Source organism: Lucilia sericata, unplaced genomic scaffold, assembly GCF_015586225.1.
Source record: "Lucilia sericata isolate MDLA Ls3-8-SP2 unplaced genomic scaffold, ASM1558622v1 Contig000111F_arrow, whole genome shotgun sequence".
NCBI classification, from domain to species: domain Eukaryota; kingdom Metazoa; phylum Arthropoda; class Insecta; order Diptera; family Calliphoridae; genus Lucilia; species Lucilia sericata.
The window spans coordinates 201,355-220,246 of NW_023994143.1; the positions used below are offsets into that span (position 1 = coordinate 201,355).

At 34.0% G+C, this 18,892-nt stretch overlaps 3 protein-coding genes across 4 annotated transcripts; 2 read left to right on the forward strand and 1 right to left on the reverse strand.

Moving 5' to 3' along the window:
• Positions 1-1,483: 1,483 nt before the first annotated feature.
• LOC119600360 (cleavage and polyadenylation specificity factor 73) lies at positions 1,484-4,158 on the forward strand. Its single transcript, XM_037950529.1, has 7 exons — positions 1,484-1,669; positions 1,746-1,809; positions 1,873-1,970; positions 2,031-3,060; positions 3,128-3,389; positions 3,441-3,886; positions 3,949-4,158. Exons 1-7 carry the CDS (start codon positions 1,608-1,610, stop codon positions 4,033-4,035), a joined length of 2,049 nt encoding a protein of 682 aa, XP_037806457.1. The 5' UTR covers positions 1,484-1,607; the 3' UTR covers positions 4,036-4,158.
• LOC119600361 (cleavage stimulation factor subunit 2) lies at positions 4,101-5,614 on the reverse strand. The gene is made up of 4 exons (XM_037950530.1): positions 5,557-5,614; positions 5,410-5,488; positions 4,926-5,349; positions 4,101-4,867 (listed from the first exon to the last, which is right to left on the reverse strand). Exons 1-4 carry the CDS (start codon positions 5,612-5,614, stop codon positions 4,202-4,204), a joined length of 1,227 nt encoding a protein of 408 aa, XP_037806458.1. The 3' UTR covers positions 4,101-4,201.
• Positions 5,615-6,230: 616 nt separating this feature from the next.
• On the forward strand, positions 6,231-18,087 carry LOC119600370 (serine-rich adhesin for platelets). Of its 2 annotated transcripts, none has more exons than XM_037950539.1 (6): positions 6,231-6,547; positions 8,562-9,796; positions 10,209-13,631; positions 13,936-14,093; positions 14,155-15,425; positions 15,622-18,087. In XM_037950539.1, the coding sequence occupies exons 2-6, from the start codon at positions 8,756-8,758 to the stop codon at positions 16,398-16,400; spliced, it is 6,672 nt and encodes a 2,223-aa protein (XP_037806467.1). In that variant the 5' UTR covers positions 6,231-6,547; positions 8,562-8,755; the 3' UTR covers positions 16,401-18,087. The 2 variants fall into 2 exon arrangements, with proteins under 2 accessions (XP_037806467.1, XP_037806466.1); XM_037950538.1 differs by having other exon boundaries at positions 6,231-6,468.
• The last annotated feature ends 805 nt before the right edge of the window (positions 18,088-18,892 follow it).

Here is an 18,892-nt window from a genome sequence, read left to right on the forward strand (position 1 = left end):
GTTATTTAGTTTTTACCCTGTAGATGCTTCTAATTATAAGTATTTCAGAATGTTCGAAATCAACTTCAAAAATTTCTAATCATTGATACATATTTCAGAAATCTTTATTTGTATTTCAGTAATTTCTTCTTTTTCAATTCTACTTCAAAAAGTTTATATTTATTAATACCAATTTTGTAATTATATTTAAAAAAAAAACAAGTAAGAAAGTATAGTCGGGCGAGGCCGACCATATGATACCCTACACCAGTTATGAATATTAAATGTGATTTATTTTTCATAATAAAGCATTTATCTTCAATATTCCCTTGTTCCGATACATTTAAGCAATTTATGGATGAAAAACTAATTTTCTGAAAGAGGCTTTATATGGGGGCTAGGGGCAAATATGGACCAAGCCCGATAAAATTTTGTGAATATATTTATATTTACATAATATTTTATTGTGCTGAATTTCATCGCGATATTTGTGTTTATAAGTTAATTTGGGACATTCAAGTAATTTTCTGAAGGGCACTTTGTATGGGAGCTAGGGTCAAATGGGGCCCGATCTTTATGAAATTTGGCAGGGTCATCAAGACTTCTATAAAACTTAGTTGTGCCGTATATTATCGATATATCTGTATATTTAACATAATTATGAGCTCAGAAGCCCTTTTCGGGGGGTTCTGTTCTATGGGGGCTAGGTGAAATAATGGACCGATTTTAACCATTTTCAATAGGCTTCGTCCTTGGGTCAAATAAAATTTCATCCAATTATCTTGAAAATTGCGACCTGTAGCTTGCGCACAAGGTTTACATGGACAGCCAGCCAGACGGACGGACGGACATAGCTTAATCGACTCAGAAAACGATTCTAACTTTAAGGTGGGTCTAGGACGAATATTTTTGTATGTTACAAACATCAGCACAAATCCAATATACCCTCCCCATTAAAGTGGTGTAGGGTATAAACATACATATAATTACAAGAAGTCAGAAAACTCGTACCACATGGTCGGGCATGGCCGACCATGGGTCAAAGAAGTTTACATAGTTACACAGGCGGACGAATAGACAGATGAACATATCTAAATCGAATCAGAATGTGATTCTGAGCCCAAAAATATTGGGTGGTGGTAACACCCTATAGTGGTGTAGGGTATAATTATATTTTTAATGTAATAGTTAATTTAAGAAAAATAGTCGGAAAATCGAAAAGTCGACCTTTTATAATTTGCAAATAGTCGAATGATCGAAAAGTCGACAGACTTTCTGTTTCTTCTATAGAACCCTAACTCAAACACATTTTACCTAATACATATTTAGTTTAATAGATTACAGATGAAAGTAAAATCATTCTGATCTTACATCATGATTAAAACAAATTATTTTTTTCTATTCGGTTACGTCAAAAATTTAAAATGAAAAATTCAACCGACTACGATGTAAAAAAAAATTATCTTATCATTTTTATGAGTCACCCTGTATAGGGTTGTTTACACTTTGCAACACTGAAAATAAAAAATTATAATTGTTGAAACAATATTTTTGCCGGATTATATTATTTTTACAAAAGAACGAAATATTTTAATTAAAATACTATTTAATAATAAAAAAATACTATTATGGCACAAAGGAGTGATAATGTACCAGCAGAAGAAAGCGATTTGTTACTTATTAAACCACTGTAAGTAAAAAACAAAAATAAAACTCCACATGTTTATAAAATGTTTCAATGGATGTGTATTTCTTTAAATGAAAAGTGGAGCCGGTCAGGAAGTGGGACGGTCATGTATAATGCTGGAATTTAAGGGAAAGAAGATAATGGTACTTTATTCTTATTTTAAAGGCGTTGAATATATAATTTAAAGATATTGATTATATTTACAGTTGGATTGTGGTATACATCCTGGTCTGTCCGGTATGGATGCTTTACCTTATGTAGATTTAATTGAAGCCGACGAAGTGGATTTATTGTTCATCTCACAGTAAGCATCATATGATAGTAATGCATCTAAGTATTTTACAAATAAACGTTTACTTTTTAGTTTCCATTTAGATCATTGTGGCGCATTGCCGTGGTTTTTAATGAAAACAAGTTTTCGTGGCCGCTGTTTTATGACCCACGCCACCAAAGCCATCTACAGATGGATGTTATCTGATTACATAAAAATCAGTAATATTTCCACAGAACAAATGTTGTATACCGAAGCAGATCTTGAAGCGTCTATGGAAAAAATAGAAACCATAAATTTCCACGAGGAACGTGATGTTATGGGGGTGCGATTTTGTGCCTACAATGCCGGTCATGTATTAGGTGCTGCCATGTTTATGATTGAAATAGCTGGCATTAAAATTCTATATACAGGAGATTTTTCAAGGCAGGAAGATCGCCATTTAATGGCTGCAGAAATACCCACCATGAAGCCGGATGTTTTAATTACCGAATCTACATATGGCACACATATACATGAAAAACGTGAGGATCGGGAAAATCGTTTTACATCGTTGGTACAGAAGATTGTTACCCAAGGTGGTCGTTGTCTTATACCAGTATTTGCTTTGGGACGAGCTCAGGAATTGCTTTTGATTCTGGATGAATACTGGTCACAAAATCCCGATTTACATGACATTCCGATATACTATGCTTCCTCTTTGGCTAAAAAATGCATGGCTGTTTATCAAACGTATATAAATGCCATGAACGACAAGATTCGCCGACAAATTGCTGTCAACAATCCATTTGTGTTTCGTCACATTTCCAATCTAAAGGGTATTGATCATTTTGATGATATTGGTCCTTGTGTTGTTATGGCATCGCCTGGTATGATGCAGAGTGGCTTATCTCGTGAATTATTTGAAAATTGGTGTACAGATCCCAAGAACGGTGTTATAATAGCTGGTTACTGCGTTGAGGGAACTTTGGCCAAGACTATACTATCTGAACCGGAGGAGATCACAACACTTTCTGGACAAAAGTTGCCTCTTAATATGTCTGTCGATTATATTTCGTTCTCGGCACATACCGATTATCAACAGACTAGTGAATTTATAAGACTTTTGAAGCCCCAACATGTGGTACGTACACGGAAATAGTAAAATTCGATTGGAGTTCTAATTTAGTATATTGTTTTTAATTATTAAGGTTTTGGTACATGGTGAGCAAAATGAAATGTCACGTCTTAAAATGGCTTTGCAGCGTGAATACGAAGCTGATCCAAATACAGATATAAAATTCTATAATCCACGCAATACTCATTCAGTTGAATTGTATTTTCGCGGAGAAAAAACTGCAAAAGTAATGGGTACATTGGCGGCAACAAAACCTGAAGTTGGTAACAAATTATCTGGTGTTTTAGTAAAAAGAGAGTTCAACTATCATCTTTTAGCAGCATCGGATTTGTCTAGTAAGTATTGTAAACGTTTTTGAGAAACTACTTTAACACGGTTTTTTTTAGAATATACTGATATGAGCATGTCTGTGGTGACACAGCGACAATCTATTCCATGGAACAGTTCATTAAATACTTTACAATTACTATTGGATCGTATTGGTGGTGCTGGTACTGTAGAAGTTCTTGAAGAAGATAAACACATACGTGCTTTCAGTTGCATTGATTTGACAGTCGAGGGAAAAATTATCATTATGGAATGGCAAGCTACGCCAGTCAATGATATGTTTGCCGACTCGGTATTGGCTTGTGTAATGCAAACAGAAATGGGTGGTACAAACATCAAGGGTACCACAGCTCAATCAAAATCAGATCGTACACACTTTAAAGAGTGTCTTTTAGAGACATTGCAGGATACTTTTGGTGAAAATACAGTGCCAAAAATGTTTAAAGGGGATATTTTACCCGTTACCGTGGCAGGTAAAAGTGTGGAAGTGAACCTAGAAACTCTGGTAAATCTCTATATAATACTGACAATAATTACAAATAAATAATAATATGCTATCCTTTCTAGGCTGTGACAACAAAAGACGATGAAAATTTGCGGCAAATTGTTAATACAACTGTTCAAAAATTGTACCAAGCTTTAGTGACCCTATAAGGATTTTTCTAATAATAAGAAATAAAAGAAAATTTAATTTGTAAAAATTAAATATGATATTTTAATTTATAGGATTAAAAAATAATGTATTTTTGCTGTATGCAAATAATTTTGGAATCGTTACATAGAAGATTTTTATTATTTCAAGATTATTAAGATTTTACATTTAACGTTGAGTACTCTTGGCAATTTGTTCTTTTAATACCAAAATACTAGTTCTTTGCTCTGGTGGAAGCTGTGAGATTTGCTCATCGGTTAACTGCAAAACTTGCATAATTAATGCTGCCTTTTCTTGGTCAGAGGCATCATTGGGAAGACCACAATTGGTGGCCAAACGATTTTGTAACTGCTGTTGTGCTGTCTGCTGGGCCGTTGGGGGTGGTACAGGTCCACTGGGTCCTGGACCAGCACCTCTCAAACGAGGATCCATTGGTCTTTGACGTGGATCACTGGGAAATGAAGGTGGTGTATTCATCTGTGGCTGTGGCAATTGACGCTGATTGCGTGGATCCATTAGTGGTGGTGGTACGGGATTGGGAATTGATCTCATATCTTGGTCCATATTGCGTGACATTCTTGGGTCCATTTGGCGGGGATCCATTGGTTGTTGTGAGGGCATATTTACCCCGGTCATGGCGCGCAAATCAATATCATTACCGGGCATGGAATTAAAATTGGGGACTGGTACAGGCATAGGTGGACCACTCATGCTGGGTGCTGGCGGAATTATTTGTGATTGTGGCATAGAATTCAAGCCTTGTGCACCAGCGTTACCAGATAATGGTTTAGCACCCAATACGGGAGGCATTTGATTGGCTTTAAATAGCATGCCCTAAAAATAAATTTTCATTAAAAGTTCGTTTATACTTAATTAAAGATGTTTTACTTACCAAGGCCGTAGGTGGATCAACAATACGCATAACTACCATAGACTGTAACAAGGCATAGGCCAATTGTGGATTCAACATCAACATTTGACGAGCTTCAGAAGGATTATTTTGTATACACAACTTCATTTGTTTCATTAACTCGAACATTTGCTCAGGTGGCAGAGATGCCACAGTCTTTGTTATTATCTCCGGAGCCTGGTCGGGATCACAATGTTCACCGTATGGATTTTCAACCTGTGGTCCTTGCAAAAGTTGTTGCATTTCCATGCGCGATTTCTCTGTACAAGCATTATCTACACGCAGAGTACGTCCGCCTATTTCATAACCATTTAAATTACGCATAGCACTTAAGGCCGTCTCCTGATCCTTGTATTCGCAAAATCCAAAACCTTTGGGTTTACCACTCTCGCGATCAAAGACAAGCCTTGAAAAAAATGTGTTAGCATAAAGAAAACCAAAGATATTTTATGTACAAATTACTAACTTTAAAGAGACGACAGGGCCAACTTCACTGAAAATTTCCTTAAGTTTTTCCTCGGTAGCTTCATAGGGAATATTTCCCACTGCAAAACAAAAATTGACATTCATTACAAAGCCGACAGTGTTTTCTCTCTAAATTCGAAAAGCTTACCAAAAACCGATCTCATGGATTTATCCATAATACTTTGGTCTGAACTTTTGTCAACCATTTTGATTTATTTTTATATTTAATTTTAATTAATATATAATAAAAATTTTAAAATAATATTTCAATGTGTTGCAGCCAAATTAAAAAAGTCTACAATGTTGGACAGTGACGAATTTACATAAGATGATCTTAGAGACAAATTTGATATTTTATCATATGGGAATTGACAGCGTTGGTTGTGAAAAAAATCTTTTTTTATATACTGTTTGACAGCTTGGATACAAATTTGTATAAACAAAACAATTATCAGATGTTAGGAAGGACACCCTGAACGAATCTACATTGGTTGTAAATAGCATTTAATACTTAATTTAGCAACTCTGTTTGATAGGGTTTTACAATTGTATATACAATGTAATATTTTTTTGAATTAATAACTCGAAGAATATAATTACTACTATAATAAATATACACATTTATGACATCGGCGGTAATTTAAAATATTAATGTATCATGGTTAATGGTGTCATGCCAGAAGATTTGTTTATGTAGATATATGCAAGTTTATTGCATGTGTAGACACATACTTAAGTGTTGCCTAATTTTGTCATCACACACACAACTAGTACAATCTATTACAATTTGAAACATGTTTACTCTATTACATTACAAAAAATAACCAGACGACGGAATCATTGTCGTAATTTTTTTCCAATTTGTTAAGTGAAAATTTTTCAAATAAATTATTTACTTGTAAAATGCAATAAAAATTTCAAATTTTTTGTGAAAATATCAAGTTTAATACATATAGATTACGTAACATATGAAATTATTATGGATTTATTGAAAATAAAGTGCTTAAATTGCAAGTGAAAAAAATCTTTTGTGTGGCCTCGTCTTGTATCACATACAAAGGTGGATATATTTTGTTGTTGTTGTTATTATTGTATTTTGTATGTAGAAGTTGGATGTATGGAAGGCAGGCAGTAGGTAGGTAGGTGTACTACAATAAACCATACATGAAACGAAGACGATTAAAACAAAAAATAAAATAAAAAAGAATATAATGTGAAAACACAAAAAATGATTTCTGTGTGTCATTGAACGAGTACACTGTCAAGCCGAGACATGTTCCAACTCCATTTGATAAATTCCAACTATTGGCTAACTAAAGTCAAAAACATAATTTCCTTTGTTACAACAAAAAATGTCATTACAGAAATTAATTTTTGATCGATTTCGAAACTCATTTTAACATACTATCTGTTTTCCAACCATACAACAATATCATCCATTAGCCAGTGTAATTAAAATACGTGAGAATTAGTGAATACATGCATGAACATTTGTGTGTATGATGTTTCTTCTTTTGTACGAGTTTTTGTTATAAAAAATAAAAAGAAGAAACAACAAATAATAAAAAAATACAATAATGATTGTAAAGGGATCAGAGACTACAACAACAATAATAAGCAAATCACTAACCATAAAATTATAAGGGCAAATTAAGTGAGTAAAGTGAAAACGTTGATAAATAGTGTAGAGATACATATACCACAAAAGAAGGGCAAGAAAACGCAACGCACCGCACTCACTCAACATTCATAGGTCTACTCAAGTAATGAATTTGGAAATAAAAATGTACGTGTAGACAGCTCATAGAAATTTATGTTAAAACATTTTTCCTTACTACATGTTTGAAGTAGGAGCAAAACAGACCGTGTTAATATGAATTTTATGGTCCATACTAGGGAATTGCATGAAAAGCAATAATCGATTTTTTCGATGAACTATTATAATTTCTATTTTGAAGGAAATTAATCGAGACCAATAAATCGATTATTTTTGTTTGATTATGAATACCCAGCAGTTCAGGGTGAGGTGGTCGGATCATTCACGGTCTACCTATTTAACCTGACAGGGTTACTCCTTTTTTAACATGTATTTGTCCTATGAAGAAGTCAGTGACTGCATAGATTACAAGGAGACAGCTAGACCAGAGGAGACAATGCATGGCAATAAACACTTTCGCTTAGGTTAGGTTTTTAAATTTCTAATCTCTATAGTATTACTGTGACGACTCTCTTACATAGGATAACTTCTTTACGAATGAATTAGAGCTAACCGATGGTTAGACATTGGTGGAAATGATGAGTCAATGAATCTTTTTCGAATCTTTTAAACATGTGTATATTACGATTTTTAAAAATAAGTAGGTTTTAGCCCATATTGTATATGGGCTAAAGCCATTATGGATTGATTATTACAAAATTTATTTACATATTAGTGTATTGTCATACACCTGCATTAATTTGATTGTACGTATATATGTATCTTCAATGGAAGAACTCTACAGATTGTAATACAGTGATTAATTTTTTTAGAATAAGAAATGTTCTAATTTTTATTGTAATAGTTTTTAAACGAAGGGCGTGCTCCAAGAACGACATTCATGCGGTAATCAGAAACCACTGTATTGATGGCATCTCTATGAATGTTGTGTACGAATTACGATCATAGGGATACTGCACATATCATCTTCCCAGGCATGTCAGGAAGGACATCCAACAGTGTGATGTTTAAGTTTGGATGACTCCTCCGGTGACATCCCATGAGGAACATTTAAGTCAGCATGACATTTTGTTCATTAACTGGGAGGACCTTCGTTTCCTCGTGTATGTAGTGGTCCGAGGTTATTTGCATGCAGCCTGTTACAGTCCGTAGGACAGCATTTTGACAGCTTTGAATATTTCTCCACTGGGTGGGTTTAAATGATGAACTGGTTCGATTTAGGTAAAGCATACATGATGTTTGAAGTCATGTTTTTATATGAGTATTGTCAATCATCGAACCAATGCGAATTCGATTATTTGAAAGCGATATTGTCTTATACATACACATATTACATTGTTATAAGTGTATAATAACTTTTATTTTTGATGATTTTAAGGATTTACTTTAATGTGTGTTTACATAAATATAATTCGATTTTATTTTTATATTTTCAGATCCATAACACCACTAACCAATATGGAAAATATTAAATTTATGGCTAAAATGATTTTATGATTAAGACGGATATTATAGTCTTAATCAATAAAAGATCGAAATAAACATTTACTTATACAAACAACTTTAAACCAATAATCAACATACACACACGCAAGCACGTGCACAATCGGAACAAATATAAAATTTCAAAATGACGGAAAATGTTCAGTGTCCAGTATGTACTCTATACCTGCATGCAGGTATGAATCTTTCGGATCACTTGGAGACACATCCGAAAGAACAAGTGATTCGAGCCTTAGTACAAATGACCATATCCGGTACAGGTGTTGGGAGCAATAATACGTTGGCATCTGTGTTAGCTGGAGAAAATGACAAGAAAAAACCAACTGCTGAATTGGATGAGAAACCTTTGCCGAACAACAAAGATAAGGAACCTAATATTGGCAGTGCAAGTAACAGTTGCAGCGCTGCTAGTATAAGTAATTCAGCTAGCAATTGTTCTTTGTCCAACCAAAGTGTTTGTAGTAGTAGCCAAAATTCAAATAATGCATTAAATTTTTCTGCTACTAAAATTGAACGACATCATGAAAATGAGCGGGATAAAATACAAACATCATCTTCCACTTTGACAGTGAAGACAGTGGTTAAAACAGAAACGAATTCGGTCGCATTAACGAAGGAAATTGCGCCTGCGAACGAGAATGTCAGTCAATGCTTTTCGAAAAAGAATTTCAATCAAACGAATTCAACACCAAACTCTACAGTAAATCCAAGTCATTCATATCATCCTAATGCTGTAGAATTGGCAAATTCAAACAATATACATACTAGTTTTAATATGTTTGGAGGCAATACACGCTATGATCCGCAACAGCGTAATGGTGTTAATAATCAAAATAATCAATTACCAACACCCCCACACATGCCACCACCACCACCTCCAGCATCATCGCAAAGTCAACATCACGGTCAACACCAAGAAGTAAGCCGTGGAATTATAGCAGCGGGTTCCAATGGAACATTTCATTCGATACAACCCCAGCAATTGCCTCCTCCACCGCCCCCACCGCATCATGCATCGTCGCATTTAGGCAATACATCATCTAGCGGACATCGCCAGACTCATATGTTTGCAGCAGGTCAACATCAACCGCCACCGTCAAATTCTCATCATCAACAAAGTTTAAAGGTTATATATACACCTAATTTACCACCACCGCCTCCGCTGCAGGTATGAATAAGTTGAATTATTTTATTTTAGTATGCCGAAAAAATACTCCTTACAGTTTTTCTTATTTGTGTCTGCTATGATCTAGTTTATCGTATAATAATTGAACCAGTCATTTCGAAAAGCGAACGAGTCTATCAATATAAACTTATCAGAATAAACAATAATATGTTTCGTATATGATGTTATATAACGCTAATTAAACTAAAAATATTATTTTTCATTTTTTAATGTTAGATTTTCATAAGGAATATAAAATCCTACAATTAAATGGCAGTAAAAAGTGTAACCGAAAAAAAATGTGAATCTTTCGGAATGAGTGGTTCAACTTTTAAATAGATAAAAAATTATTTATTTAATCAATTTAACACATAAATTAACTTATTATTCTGCATAAAAATAAAATTATTTTTAGCTTTTCACTTATCAACCACAAACACATGTGCAACATCATCAGAAACCCCCACCGGCCTATGGCACTGCAATTAGTCAAATACGATCTCAACATAATCAAAATAAGCATCAAGTGACAGGGTCATTGGCAACGCAAAATCAAACATTGCAGCCACATTCAGTTGTACATCAACAACATCATTTGCAACAAACATTGCAACACAATTTACGGATTCAAGTACCACCGCCAACACAACCGATTCCAGCAAAACATTCATATTCGCCAAAAAATAATGCTTTGTCAATTCAAAATCATTCAGCAACATCTACTAGACATAATCAACTCCAACAACATCAGCATCAACAATCCAAAGCTGATGTGTCACAACAACAGCAGCAGAAACAACAACAGCCGCACGCAAATTCTGAAACTACCCAAAATTCTAGTAACCATATTTTAAATTCAAATGAAAACTCTAACAAAACCATAAAGGGTTCAGCTTCAACGACAACTCAAAATCCAAATGCGCCGTCATATCCTCAAGTTTCAATAAGTCCATCTGCCGCTTCAGCCTCAATAGCTGCTGTAGCCGCCTCTACTTTGGGTAGACACACAAACTCCCCATTTGCTGCATTATTAGCTGCTGCTGCAGGTGCTCCATCCCCTTCTAATGCTTCGTCAGTTTTGCGATACGCTGAGTCGCCTGTAGCCCATTATTTAGAACGGGAAAATGGTGATTTTATTGTACAAGAAACGCCTAAACATATTGTTGAGTGTGTAGAGACTGACAATGGAGAGTTTTCCGTCATTGAACGTATTTACCAATCACCTCCCAGTGTTTTACACATTCATGATGATGATGACGACGAAGACGATGATGATGGTAACAATGAAGACCGTGCTGGAGATGAACAGAAAGAATATGTGGATAGTAAGTCCAAACAACATGATGTTAACACCAATGATAAATCTAAAGGCGAATCAGACGATAAGTTAAAGACATCAAAATCATCCTCCAAAGATGACAGTAAAATGTCTGTTGATACAAGTGGATCTAAAAGGAAGTCTTCACATGACGTTGAAACTTCAGAGGATAAAGAAATTGTTGATTTTGTAAGCATTTCCAGTGATAGCAGCGATGAAGAAGAATTCATATCTCAAGAGGAAAAGGATTATAAAAATACCACCGAAAAGAATAAAAACAACCACACATCCCCTACATCCATATCCTCCATACAAACAGCGTCAACGCTGTCATCAACATCTACATCATCATCCGTATCGCCTTCATTAACAACAACTAATGGTGGTGATGATCAACAAACAAATTCAACGCCTACCACTTCATTACATTCTACGTCTACTTCTTCCTCTTCTTCATCGGCGGCAAACACAAACCAAATCCAACAAAATTCTGGTGTCAACAGCAATACCAATACGAGTGCTCGTAAGAAATCGTCAAAAAACACTATCACAGTTTTAAGTGATGTTCAATTGAATTTAAATGAATATTTAGATTTGGTGGGAAATATTATTGCTTCAAGTAAAGTAGCGGCACAGCGTAAAACATTTGCATCAATAGCTCCCATACCTTTAGTTAAAATTGAAAAGGAAGAGCCAATGGATGAATATATAACAACATCAGCAACAACTGAAACTAATTTCGAAACTCCACCACAACAAGCAACACCTTTAAAGGCCAACAAACATGAGACTGAAGATATAACTGATAACCCTAGCAGTAGTAATAGTAAACAAACAACAAATAATCATAATGTAATTTTAACCAATGAACTAAAGCACGATGAACAGGAAGAGAAAAAACCTCAGGTCTTCGAAAATGTCACCGAATCGAATGCCTCGTCTAGCCTAATGACTATAAATTCCAGTCACGTTACCAGTGTTATACGTATGGCCACAACTAGTCAACACCAATCCCAGCTACAACAACAGCAGCTGCAGAATCCATCAGAAAGCAATAAAAATTCGACAGAGGCCGAGGATCTTTCACAGCCCCAACGTACTGTTCAATCTGTGGCAAGTTCCAAGTCATTAGGACATACACCATTGGCTCGTAAAGGTCCTAAAAAACTAGTTATTAAGCCAAAATCTTCAAAGACTGAAGTTTTGCCACCTACCACTACCAATGCAAATAAACCAAACCAAAACAAATTAGATGATGATCAGGAAATGCCAACAACTTCTGCTAAAGCTAGACAAGAGTATACAAAACAAACCTCCCTTGAAGAGGATGCGATAAATGCCACAGAAGTAAAGGTTAAAAATGAACCCATCACGTCGATAACATATGAAAATCAGCCACAACATTCTCACTATCAACCAACAACTAGTTTTAGTATCTTGGAGCAACATCTTAATTCAAAAGAACCCATACTCGAATTTAAAGAGGAAAAGCCGTGTATAACGGAAGCTAATTTACCATCGACATCGATCATAAAAGCAATGAAGATAGAAAATAATGTTAATGACGATGCGCGTGTACTTTATGACTTTGCAAATTCGAAAAAGTCTCAAAAGGAAACTACACCAACTTTTCCATCTTCCACATCGCTTTTTTCAAACAAACAAACTTCTTTAGAGAATACATCGCTCGTAGATGCACAACAACAGCACCAGCAACAGCTCGCTAAAGAATTAAATAATGAAAATGATACAACATCTTCGTCATCATCCACTTATTCATCACAATCAGCTATGGATGCTACAATGCCCTCGGAAGAGCATAACGAAAGTTCAACTACAAATGCTTCGGCTGCTACAATTGGACAAACACAACAACAGCCTAATCAGGTGTATACTGACTTCCATTTTAATTATCTGTATAATAATGGAGGTCATGTGGCAGCTGCTGCTTCTGAACAAGCAAAAAATACACAACAATTTACAACATTCTATCAAAACTCTGGCAATACTAACAATACAATGTTGTTGGAAGACTCGTCGTCAAGTAAACAATATACTGACTATCAACAACAACAAAATCATCAGGTACAACACCAATTAGCTGGAACATCGCACCACCACCAGTGGTTTAACAATAGTAATAACTATCAAACATCTGAACCCAATGTCACACCAGTCACATCAAATCATTCAATTTCTAACATTAACAATGCTCTATCTGTTGATGGCAATAGTGCTGCTTTAGATGGCAGTGAAGTTAGTAAATATTTAGATTTGGATTCATGTAAACGCGAGCAAAATATTGATGTAATTGTTGGTGATCGTTTAACTGTACCACCACCGCCTCCAAAATCTTCCTCAACTTCGTGTTCGTTTAATGGTACAACTGAAAATAGTATGGCTGGTATTTGTTCAACTGCAGCCACCTTAAATATAAGAACCGATGAGAAAATGCCAGCTAAAGGTGAAATTTCCGAACAGGAAAGTAATTGCGATATTGACAACTCTTGGAGTCAACCGGTAAGTGATTGTTTTCCCTTTACCTAACTTCAGTTACCCCCGTTTACCCAATGTCTGGTTATTTTTTCTTGTAACGATATATTTTTTAATTAAAAAATATTTTAACTATCAAAATATCTACCCATTAAAAGAACCGGAAGTTCAGATAGTGATATTAAGTAGTTCCGCAACAGGAAAAATTATAAATTAGTTATAGTATTAAACGTTTTCATTTAAATTGTATATTTCAAATCAGGGTTTTTAGCACAAACATTATTATGTTAGTTTTCCTTATTTTTGCTATATATGTATTACTATCCTGTAGATGTATGGCGATATTTCGGCACGATTTTTTAAGACAACGTTTCCTGGAATCTTTCCGCAAGACAACGGCTGGAATCATGAGGAATATTTTACTGTACAGGATTTGAGTGCTTCAGCAACTGCACAAGCAACAAGTGGGAGCAGCAACCGATTAAAAAGGTTAATTTTTTATCATGTTTCCAAAACATTTATAATTTTCGAAATTCAACTATTTTTACAGTTATGAACCGACCAGTAGCAGCAGTGGCAACAACAATAGCAATGTAATGCCAATGTTTACCCAAAATTCCAATGATAATTGCAATATTGATGTAATGCCATCAACATCGGCTAAAATACGTAAGAGACGTAAACGTAGTTCTCAAGATGGCAAAACATCACAAGCCAATGGCAAACGCATGCAGCCAACATCCACAGTAACTTCACAACAAATGATGATGCAACATCAAAATGAGATACCAGGAGTTGAATTTAATTTCCAACATCAGCAGCTGCAACAACACCCTCATTTACAGCAACACCATTTGCAACAACCCAGTACATCGACAGCATTTTTGGCAGGACCATCAAATGCTAGTACCGCCTTAACGTCTGGCTTTATGATGCAACCACAACAGCAACCACAAACCCAGCCACAACAACATCAAACCCAACAAAAACAACGCACAAAAGTTTATGAATGCGGTCATTGTAACGCCAAATATTCTAAACTTAAAGATCGTAATGCTCACATGGTTGATGCCCATAATTATATACGTCAAAATAGAAGATTAGTATGTCCTACAACTGGCCTTGCCACACCATTAACGAATTCAGATATGCAAGATGTTGCACTGCCCACAACAAGCGCAGCGGGTAGCATGCTAGTGCCTCCTTTACAAAACGCTGAGTGTATGGGCGATTACAAGCAGGGCATAGTCAAAATAGAAAATGAAAATATTCAACGCGATCTAACGGGTGTCGAACCGATCAATGCCAACTTAAGTGCTAAAACTGAAGTTATGGAAGACGACAAACAAAATTTAGCTCTAGTACCCATGAATACAGCTAATGCTGATCCAAATCTTGAATACGATACCAAGCCACCAACTAATAGTTTGCCATTATCGCTGACAACTCCCACCAGTAAATTAACAACTCTCTATCGCATGTTGGTCTCGTTTAATATGACAACATTGAAACAAAACCAAAGCCTTTCTGAATTTGATGAGAATCTTATAAAATCTTCAATATTCTTTTGTTATATCTGTCGGCAGAATTTCAACTCCGTCAAATTGTACGATGCTCATTTAACCGAACATCCGGCTGAATGTTTTACATGCGGCAAAAAGTTCCAGCGATGGAAAAATTTCTCATTGCATTTGAAACGACATTTGGGATGGAAGGAATTTGGTTGCACGGTATGTGATAAGAAATTTGTAGTACGCAGTGCTCTAGTCGAGCATATGCGTATGCATTCGGGACTTTCACCGTTGAAATGTAAAGTTTGTGGTAAGTAGTAATTACTTTCTATAATGTGGCTGAAAATCCTACTTTGGTATTCAAAAGAATTTCACTTCGAAACGAATTACAAAATAGCAAAAGCTTCATAAAAATTATTCTTAATTCGTTTGGATGATGGAAGCATGAAACGAATATTGAACAAAATTATTTTATTTAAAATCTCTATACATACTTTTCTTTACAGGCAAACACTTTAAACGTTATTCAAACCTAACACAACATCGTAAACGACATACGAAACAAATCGTTCGTAGGAAAGAGTACGTTTGCTATTGCGGTGAAGTGTTACCATCAAAAGCACGATTTTTATGGCATAAGGAAACTCATGACTCGAAACCGAAATGTTGTCCCCATTGTTGTGATCGTTTTGTACATGTGAACTCTTTGCGACGTCACATACGTCTCGCTCATTCAGATAAATTCGATTATACCGAACCGATGGAGTGTCCCATCTGCAAGCAAATATTTGCCAAAGCTTCTATGAAGGCTCATATGGCAACGCATTCCACAGAAACGCAATATGACTGTGCAATTTGCAGCAAGTCCTTCTCAACCAAATGGAATTTAAAAATCCATTCATGGGTTCATGCTAATCGTACGGCCAAACCCTTCAAATGCGAACATTGTCCCAAGGCATTTGTGCGCGAGGTTGATTTCAAGAATCACATGAATTCCCACAAGCAAATAAAACCCTACACTTGTGAGGTCTGTGGCTGTAAGTTCATACGAAAATACAATTATATGCGCCATAGAAGGGAGCATCATGGTAATAAAAAATATACCTGTGATTTATGTAAAAAGTCGTTCCATCGTCACTACTATCTTATCGAGCATAGACGCATACATACTGGCGAACGCCCGTTTCAATGTACGATCTGTGGCAAAAGTTCAACAACAAAAACTAATCATAACAAACACCTAAAGATCCATCATTCACGTGATCCATTTACGGTGGAAGTATAAATTGTAAGCATTATTTTATAGATTTTTTTTCTCTCTCCTAAATGTGAGTATACTCTCTGTCTGTCTGTCTGTGAGTGTAGTTTGTATTTTGTATCACATTCATTTCGTTAAAATGATAATATTTTCATCTCACTCTTCTTAATATGAATGTAGGGTAGAAAATTTCTATATTAATATTTATTATAGTCGTAGAAATTATAAAACCAACAAAAGAAAAACACAAAAACTAAAATTTCTAATCTATGTGTGTGTGTATGTTGATTTGTTAAACAAAATATAATATTGGATAAAAAAAAAAAAAATAGCGAAAAAAAGGAAAACAAAAATTTAAAAAGAAGTATTAATTAGAGTAATAAAACCAAAATGGAATTTATATAATAACACTCTTACTACTAATACAACTAATTGATGTGTAAATTTGTTAGTAAAAGTAAAGATTGTAGAAAAATATTTTTAATTATTAACTACATAAACTATACTTGTTGTTAAGTATTTGGTTTTTGGCATAAGAAAATTGACTTTTAAGTTCTCTCGCTTTGTATATTGAAAACATAAAATTTCTAAAAATTTTTAAGTTTTATTTCACAGAAATTCTAATGTGAAAATAAATTGTTTATATTTCAGTACAAAATTATTGTTATTTTTAGAATTTCCTTTTAATTTTGTAAAAAAAATTATTTTCATTTTTCTTTGATGTTTTTTTTTTATTTTTTTTAAATCTACTTTTCTCAAATTTGTAAATATTTTATTTATTATTCTCAATAATATTTATTTGTATATAGTTTTATTATTTTTTTTAACGTTTCCTAAACTAATTCTCCCAAATATTTTTCTACAATCTGTTGGACAATATGACTTGTCCAATATTTTCTTGACATAGACATTGCTAAACTAAATCTAATTGAAAAAAGAACATGATTTTAGTTTTTAATTTAATAAACTTAAAATATACAACATATAAACTTAATAAAATAATCTGAAAAAATAGAAAAAGTTTAAACAACAAAAAACTCCCTAACGAAATTGGTAGTAATTTTAAATGATAACGAATTATAGTTGTAAGTTTAATTAGTTTAACTAAAAAAAAAACAACAAACAGATGGACGTCAAAATTAAGAACAACGTCGAATTTATAAAGAAATTAAAATATACAACAAAAGTAAGAGACAAAATACAATTCAGATTTTTTTTGATAAATAGCTGGTTTTTTAAATGTAAAATATTTTCATAGATTTGGACAAATTGGAAAGCTTAAATGGAGTTTTATTTTTTAAAGTTTTAAGGTTGCTGACTTTACGACATGTGTGTCCTATAACCTATTTCTTCTCTGTGATATTTTTAAAGATTTTAGCAAGGATTTTTTATTGTAATTTTCTTCTAAGCCTTGTTATTTAAAAGGTTTTGTGTTATTAAAGATGGCTTAGAAGTAAACTGTCAAAAGCAAACCTACAAACATAACAAGCAAAAGGCCTTCTGTTTCTTAAACTACTACAATAATTAAAAAAATTGATTTACTATATACATATATAGCGAATTTGTAAAACTTAAAACTATTTCAAGTAGGCGTTTCAAATATCCAAATTTTGGTTTTAAGATAGGAAAAAGGATTTTTTTTACAAGGATTTTTAACGCCGGGGCGATATAGTCCAGGAAAATAAGGATTTTGCTGCGGAATAGCTAGTGGATAGACAGACATAGCACTATGGGCCATAGAAAGATGCTGAAATGAAACATAAAACAATGTATTACCATATACACTCAAACCTCGTTTTATGCGAATTTATTTTATGCAAATTTGAATTTGTACGGTTTCAAAATTCTAAAATTTTTCTTTGCAAAAATGATTTTGAGGAAAATGTTGGTCCACATACACCCAAAAAAAAGTGATCAACAATGTACAACTACTGATTTTTTACCAATTCCGGTTCGGATATATAAAGTATTTTTCAAATCCTTTGTACATGAAGAAATATTAAGTTTTATTTTTAAAAAATGTTGTATATTTTCTTCATTATTTGGAATTGGTATTATTTTGTTGTCTGTTTCCTTTATTTTTCTTTATTTTTTATGGTTTCAGTAAAGAATTAAATTTGTTTGATTTTTTATATGCGATTTTGTTTGACTTTTAAGGGAATAATTTGAAAATGTGCGCTTTTTTTTGTCTAAAACCCAATTAGTGGATTTTGTATGGAGCTGGTGTATCGTTTTGTGCGAATTCGAATTATGCGCTTTTTTGCGAAACGAATTAATCGCATAAAACGAGGTTTGAGTGTATTAGGGAGGGTGTGATGTACATCGCGTGAAAGCAAAACGTGTGATGTTGTTATAAAAAGCGACAACCACATGAAAACTTCGCTCGTTTTGATTTAATGCAAAGTAAATCACAAACAAAAACCACCTCCAATAGAAAAATGGGATTAATGGTGACTTTTAGCCCCTTAAGACGAAGCCTGTACCAACATTCATTCAGCTATCTTAAATTCTTCAGTCTG